Source organism: Triticum urartu, chromosome 2 (genome assembly GCF_003073215.2).
Source record: "Triticum urartu cultivar G1812 chromosome 2, Tu2.1, whole genome shotgun sequence".
Classification (NCBI taxonomy): Eukaryota; Viridiplantae; Streptophyta; class Magnoliopsida; order Poales; family Poaceae; genus Triticum; species Triticum urartu.
The window spans coordinates 201,046,961-201,054,330 of record NC_053023.1 but is presented as its reverse complement, the minus strand read 5'-3'; the positions used below and the strand labels follow the sequence as shown (position 1 = coordinate 201,054,330).

The window sequence follows — 7,370 nt, the reverse complement described above, 5'->3', positions numbered from 1 at the left end:
AATTGCACAATATAGCGCGAAAGTTGGCATCAAAAAAATTTCGTCGAAATATACTCATGCGGGATCTAATTTTAAAGATGTCGCCGTAAAGAATTCAACAGTGAAGACGGATCTGAATTCCAATGCGCGGTTTGAAAGATATGCCTTTTTAAAAATTTGGAAAACCAAAATAATTATACGTGAAGCTGTTTTTTTTAAATCAGATTAACTAATGTGCACACATTAAATGCTGATAGCGATATGCACTAGCAGACAAAAAACAACTCATGTATGGATAAGAAGGCCGGCTGCTCGTTCTCGTCAATTAGCGCGCGACCACTTTTTAGATTTTGGGTATTAACTAACACGTATATGTATACAAAGAGTAAACCGAACCAGATAAATTCAGTAATTAAATGGCATATATGCCTGCAACAATGACAGAGAGTGTCGCTGTCGATGTTTGCTAGCCATGAGTACGCTATAGGCGCACCGACAGAGGGCATGCGTGCGTTTCGATAAATCGACCTGCTCTTCTCTTGTGTTTCAAGTCCCGTCCGGCCGCTTCCATGTAGCCTAGCGTCACAAGTTTTAGCAACGCTAGCTCATGATTTGCACTTGGGGAGAGAGAGAGAGAGAGAGTTGGTTGCTAGGCGTTCACTGTTGCTACTCTCTTAGTCACCTGGTGAATTGAAACTTCCTCCAACCTTTTCCGATGGATGAGACAATGGACAAACTTTATTTGGTGTTCCCTTCCTCCACACACAGCGGCATAAAGCTCAATTGACCGAGACAGCATTTGCCTGAATTTCTGCCTGCGAGCGTGTGTATGCGTGAGAGAGGACGAGGAGAGGGGCGAGTCGGCTAGCAGCTAGGTCAGGCTCAGGCGGCCTGCGGCGGCGGCCATGGGGCACCACTGCTGCAGCAAGCAGAAGGTGAAGCGGGGGCTATGGTCCCCAGAGGAGGACGAGAAGCTCCTCAGGTACATCACGGCGCACGGCCACAGCTGCTGGAGCGCCGTCCCCAAGAACGCCGGTACGCATTAGTAGTCTCTCTCCGTCCATCCATCTCGAATTCTAGATCGCGGATCTGAACCGTATCGATCTTTCTCCTCGTTGTTCAGGGCTGCAGCGCTGCGGCAAGAGCTGCCGGCTCCGGTGGATCAACTACCTCCGCCCGGACCTGAAGCGCGGCACCTTCTCCGAGCAGGAGGAGCGCACCATCCTCGACGTCCACCGCATCCTCGGCAACCGGTATACATACATACATGCGTCTGGCTCAATCTAGGTTGCTGCATGACACGATTGATCCGACTTGTTGAATCGCATCGCATCCATGGCATGCAGGTGGGCACAGATCGCCAAGCATCTGCCGGGCCGCACAGACAACGAGGTAAAGAACTTCTGGAACTCGTGCATCAAGAAGAAGCTCATCGCGCAGGGTCTCGACCCCAAGACCCACAACCTGCTCCCGGCATCCAAGAACCTCCTCCATGCACATGGCGCCACCGGCTCCAGCAGCAACCCTAGCAACAACCCTGCTGCAGGCGCCCAATTCCATTCTCCCAATGGAAACCGGAACGGTTGCGCCACGCCGCTGTTCACCATCAGCTCCCCGACCAAGGCGATCTACGACGCTGCCACGGTTGCGCCGGGTTTGTACGACGTCCATAACCCTGGCATGCTGATGGGGCAGCACGAGCGCGGTCACCAAGCTGCGCTGGCCATGCAGCAGGGCTACCCGTACGTCCACAACAACGGCGGTGGTTTACTCATGAGCTTCAGGGATCAGAACGCCGCGGGCGTCCACGCCTCCATGGACTTCATGAATGGCTCTTCTAATTCGTCGTCTTCCATGGAGTACGCGGCCGGCATGCCCAACGGCAACGTCTTCAACCCAGGCGTGGCGGCGTTCATGGACGAGACGGCCGCAATGTGGGCCACAGTTGTCGAGCCAGGAATGGGTCCCGGGATCGAAATGGCACATGAGCATCGACAACAGCATGGGTTGGGGCTGGAAGAGGTAGTTCGACTTGGACCCCCGCCGCCGCCATTGATCAACGGCGGTAGCTCAGGTGGCAAGGGACTGGATATGATGGACGTCTCTTCGGAAGTGTACGGCTCCGCCGGTACAACGACGGCGTTCGACCTTGAGCTGATGGAGTCGTGCGGATTATTTTGCGGCGCCGCTGGCAATGGCATGGAGCAGCTGCAATGGGATTGCTAATTGAGCTAGCTCATTATCCTCACCCCCTAATTAGATCCTTCCGATCCATGTTTTAATTGAGGCTTTCGTTCTTAATTTGTTTTTTGATGTGCATTTCCTGTCTTCTTGATCCAGAATTTCAGATCGTCCATGTCAGAAAGAAATGCATGCTAAATTGAGTGTTGAATTTGCCATCAACAAATCTATTTAAATTTCTTCCTAGCTAGCGCCTAGCAGTAATATATACACTGTCGACATGTTGTTTAAGTAAGGTCTGCTTCAACTGTTCCATTTCAAATACACCAAGATGGTGATGATTCAGATGGTGCAAAAATGATATTTCCTTCGTCCCATAATATAATAGTGTTTTTGATATTAGTGTACTGTAAAGCGGAGGGAGTATATTTCACAGCTACAGGTGATTTAATCATCACTTCAATTAATTAACCAGATGTTTTTGCAACCCTTTTCTTGCATTGTGGTTAATCTCATGTGAAGGAACAAGTCAGTTGCGGGCATGCAGAAACCCATACGTTTCACTCTTTTTAGTGCAAGACAGGTTGTTTGTCAGTTTATGCAGAAGCATACAAGTTTCTCCAACAAACACCGCACCCTTGCATGCTTACCATATAAAGCGCCTTCTGTATGTAGGACGCGACTAGCGGGCAAACAGCTGCCCGTTAGCGCTGCATGGCGGCCGGCTATTTTAAGAATTTTTTTTATCCCCCTTTCTAATTAACCATCCTAATTAAGAAAGCTTTTCACCTGATCATTAAATGTCTGCACAGCCATTCCTTCAGTGCATGCGTTTTATTCTTTGGTGTATTTAATTCGTAGTTTCAAAAATTAAAAAAGCATAACTTTTAATCCGCGTGTCGGGATTAAGATCCGTTTTCATCGCTGGAATCCTCGTGACGTGCTCTTTAAAATTAGATCCCGCATGGGGATATTTCGACGAACTAGTCTTCCTGCCAACTAAACATCAATTTGTGTGCAACTAGACTAGATTGCCGCGTCAACTGAGCATATGTGTGTGTGCCAAAAAAGTCCTGCCAACTAAACATCAATGTGTGTGTAACTAGACTACATTGCCGCGCCAACTGAGCATATATGTGTGCAACTAGTGTTCTGCCAACTAAACATCAATGTGTGTGCAACTGGACTAAATTACAAGCCAACTGAGCATATGTGTGTGCAACTAGTCTTCCTGCCAACTGCCAACTAAATATCAATGTGTGTGCAACTAGACTATATTACAAGCCAACTAAACATCAATGTGTGTGCAACTAGACTATATTACAAACCAACTAAATATCAATGTGTGTGCAACTAGACTACATTACAAGAGGAGGTTGCACATCGACTTTCGTCGAGGCAATAGACTAGTTGCACATCAAAGTTGTCGTGGTTGCTAGGTTGCAACCTCATAGGAAGGTGTAGCTCCAAACATTAGTTTTGGAAAAAAGTTGCACGATATAGTAATAAAGTTGCACAATACAGTAATAGAGTTGCACAATATATCATCAAAGTTGGCATGAAAAAAATTTCATTAAAACATACCCATGCGGGATCTAGTTTCAAAGATCTCGTCGCGAGGATTCCAATAGTGAAAACGGATCTAAATTCCGAAGCATGGTTTAAAAGATATAGCTTTTTAAAAATTTGAAAACCCGAATAAATGGACATGCGCATCCATGAAATAATGTGGTGTCTTGCCCATGTGACCATCCTATTAGTACATGCCACATCATGAATAAAGACAAAATTTAGACCACAAAACTACATGCATGCGTGTGTAAGACCGGCCGCTCGTTTCCTCTAATTAGTGCATATGCACTTTTTAGAATTTAGGCTGTATGTATTATAGGGTATGACCACGCATTGCACGAGAAATGAAATCTCTCAAGCAATCTCCAATTTACATCACACAAACTTGTAGCTTGCTAGTAACAACTTTGGTTTCGACCACATAATGGCATGCATGCATGCACACGTGTACAGGGAAGTAGAAGGTCACTATGTTATATTTATGACGAGAATATTCAGTTTGTCAGCAAATGTGTGTTTTCTTTCAAAAAGGGGATTGCGTCGGCCACTGCATTAGGCTGGTCGTAATGGGAGTATCGTAGGTACTACCCCCGTTTCAGTTTACAAGTCCTACACGTATATCTAGGTTGTCAATTTTATCACCTTAATATAAACTATATAACACAAAAATTATACGGTTTGAAAATAGAACATCTGAAGTTTATATTGATATATTTTTTGTAATATATGACTTGTATTAGGTTGGTCAAATTGACGACCTAAAGGCACGCGCACGCCCTGTAAACTGAGAGAGAGGTAGTAGTATCATGCATGCCAAGTAGGCAATTTTGATGATGTGGCATAGCATTAAATGAAGAAAGAGATGGTTGAGTATCATATCATGATACCGTATCATAATAAATGCAATGCTACTATGTGTCATGCATGGCAATAAATAAAGTCATCTATGATACTAGTACATGATACTATGCATTAGGGAGATAATATCACACACTAGTATCATATGCATAATACTAACTTATGATACTACCCATTACAAGCAGCCTTATTGTGATGCACGCATCCATCTTTAATAGTACAATGTATCAAGCATTCGAGAAAGTCGAAACAAAAAATAAAAATCAAGGCCCCCCTGCTGCTGATGGCCTCACCAAGCAGGAGCGCGGTCAACGAATCAGAGCGTTCCCGATTCCCCTTCAGCCGCCTGCCGCCCAGAGACAGTTGTCATGAGGCATGATTATGATCCCACCCTGGTGCTAATCACAACTTCCATCGATCCCGTTAGGGACCTTTTCTATCAAATCCCCAGCCAGATCGCCCCACCACCCAGCCGTGGCTTGAGTGGATCCTCTATGCTCGGTTGTCGTTTCACTGTAGGCTTCGCCCACCTTCGCTGTTGCAGAGAATCCTAGGGGCGTGTCGTCGGGTGGGGCACCATCCATGGGGGAAACCATCCAATCTGCGCACTGCCCGCCGCTCATCGTGGGGTGCAGTGTGGGTCCGCCGTGGGTTTATCGCCGATGGTCCCGTTAGTAATAACTCGGCGTCAGTTTCCGCTCAACGCTGCTGACATATGGGCCTAGAAGATGCTGACGTGGATGCTTACATGTGGGACCAGGCGTTGTTTTTTGGTGACGATGTGTCGTCTGACCGGTCAATGGTTCTGACATGTGGGCCCATTATTGTGCTGATGTGGATGCTGGCGGGCGGGTCCATACGTGGGTGACGTGGCTTCTTAGATGTGGACCATACACTTTTGACGCCGTTCATGACCGTCGTAGTACTTTGGCGTACTCAATTCATATTATATTGTAATTGGTGGTCACATTTTGATACAATATTGATTTCTTAAAATAAATTTAATATGAATTTGTGCAAAATTTGAGTTTCGATCCAAATTCAGCAATCACTGCTTTTAGTAAACCGCAACCTTAACAATTGTTAAACACACTATACAAGACATTACAATACCAAACCATCAGCCACAGCTGCAAAATGAAAACTAAACACATATGACTTAGTTGTGTTGCTCACATATCATAGGATGGGTCAGGTTCTTGTTGTTTGCTCTACGGGCGCAGTGTTCATTGATTCAAGATGGTTATGCAGATATAACATGCCCAATTTCAGACTTTCAATTTCGGCCTGTTGCTCTGGCAGGGCCTTCTTGACACCTTCTAGAACTTTTTTGTGGTATGCAAGGGTAATCTTCACGGATTGTTGGTAACGCTGCATATCTCGCACGAGATCCTTCGCAACTACATGTTCTAGCTCACGCTCTTCCACTAGTAGAAAATAGGGCTTTGGTTGAGGTCCGGGTAAGGGCATTAATCCCAGTTCACTCACGAACTGGGACCAACGGGGGCATCAGTTCTGGTTCATGAGGCCAGGGCGCCGGCCGGGCCTCGGGGGCCATTGGTCCCGGTTCATCTGACACTTTTGGTCCCGGTTACAGACACGAATCGGGACCAATGGGCCTTGCTCCTGGCCCAACATCTTTAGTCCTGGTTGGTGGCTGGAACCGGGACCAAATGTCAGTCTTCTGTCCCGGTTCTAGCCACCAACCGGGACTAAAGAGATCCCTATATATACACCCGCCCCTGCCCGCGAACAGAGCCACTGCTCTGTTTCTTTGGCCGGCTGTGGGAGAGGTGTGTGTTGCTCTAGCTCACCTCCTATGCACATGAGGTGTTCGATGAAATGCCCGAGCCACACTTAAGCTTTCTTCTCTCGAAGCTCCTTGTCCAAGCTCCATTTTTCTCAAAATTTGTCTAGGTTTGGCGGTCTGTCCTGTCCCGTCCCCTCCTCACTGCCCCGTGCCGATCTCGTCGCTGGCACCACCGTGGTGAGCCTCCTGTTCTTATCTTCTTTCTAAACGAAAAAATTCTTACTTGTATGATTTAGATAGATACTTGTATAATTTTCTTACTTTTATTATTGTTTGTTATTATATAGTGCGATGGTTTTGGTATCCGCCCCCGTCGGCCCTTGTCCTGTCTATGATTCGGATGCGGTATATATTATATATCTTTTATAACTATTTGTTTCATTTAGTGTTTATGACAATTATGCCGACCAACATGACATAGATGTTTTTATCTAGGAGGTATGTGAACTGGAAATTCCAACCGACCCTCTTGTTGAGAGGTTAAATTTAGTTGAAAACAAAACAATTACTTGAAGAAAAAATTGAAAAGAATTGAGGAGGATAAGATGAAATTGGAGTTGCATGTTGCGGATGTCGTCGGTGATCACTAGATCAAGATGGATGCAATGCGCTTGAAGCTTAGAAAGATTAGAAAATATGCCATTCATACTGAGGCTTGGTATCATTATGTCGTTGGATCAATTGTTACCTTAGTTGTGATTATGATCGCATTTGTTATTGCATTTAAATTTTTTACATAGTGTCATTGTATGGTTTAATTAAATGCTCTAGAGAGCTATATGTTGTTCAATGAAAACTATATATGAACTTTATGTATTTATTTTTTCAGTAATAACATTTGATCACTACTGTACTTTGGTTTTAATGTGATTATGAACTTCTATTAATTTGGTCACTTCTCTATTCCTGATGTTCTATAATGGTTTTTGACACGCTTAATTATATATAATGCACGCAGATGAACCGACAA

The 7,370-nt window shown here is 45.2% G+C and overlaps 1 protein-coding gene across 1 annotated transcript; it reads left to right on the top strand.

Moving 5' to 3' along the window:
- The first annotated feature begins 550 nt into the window (after positions 1-550).
- Positions 551-2,461, top strand: LOC125541406 (transcription factor MYB26-like). The gene is made up of 3 exons (XM_048704828.1): positions 551-1,014; positions 1,103-1,232; positions 1,326-2,461. The coding sequence occupies exons 1-3, from the start codon at positions 885-887 to the stop codon at positions 2,203-2,205; spliced, it is 1,140 nt and encodes a 379-aa protein (XP_048560785.1). The 5' UTR covers positions 551-884; the 3' UTR covers positions 2,206-2,461.
- The last annotated feature ends 4,909 nt before the right edge of the window (positions 2,462-7,370 follow it).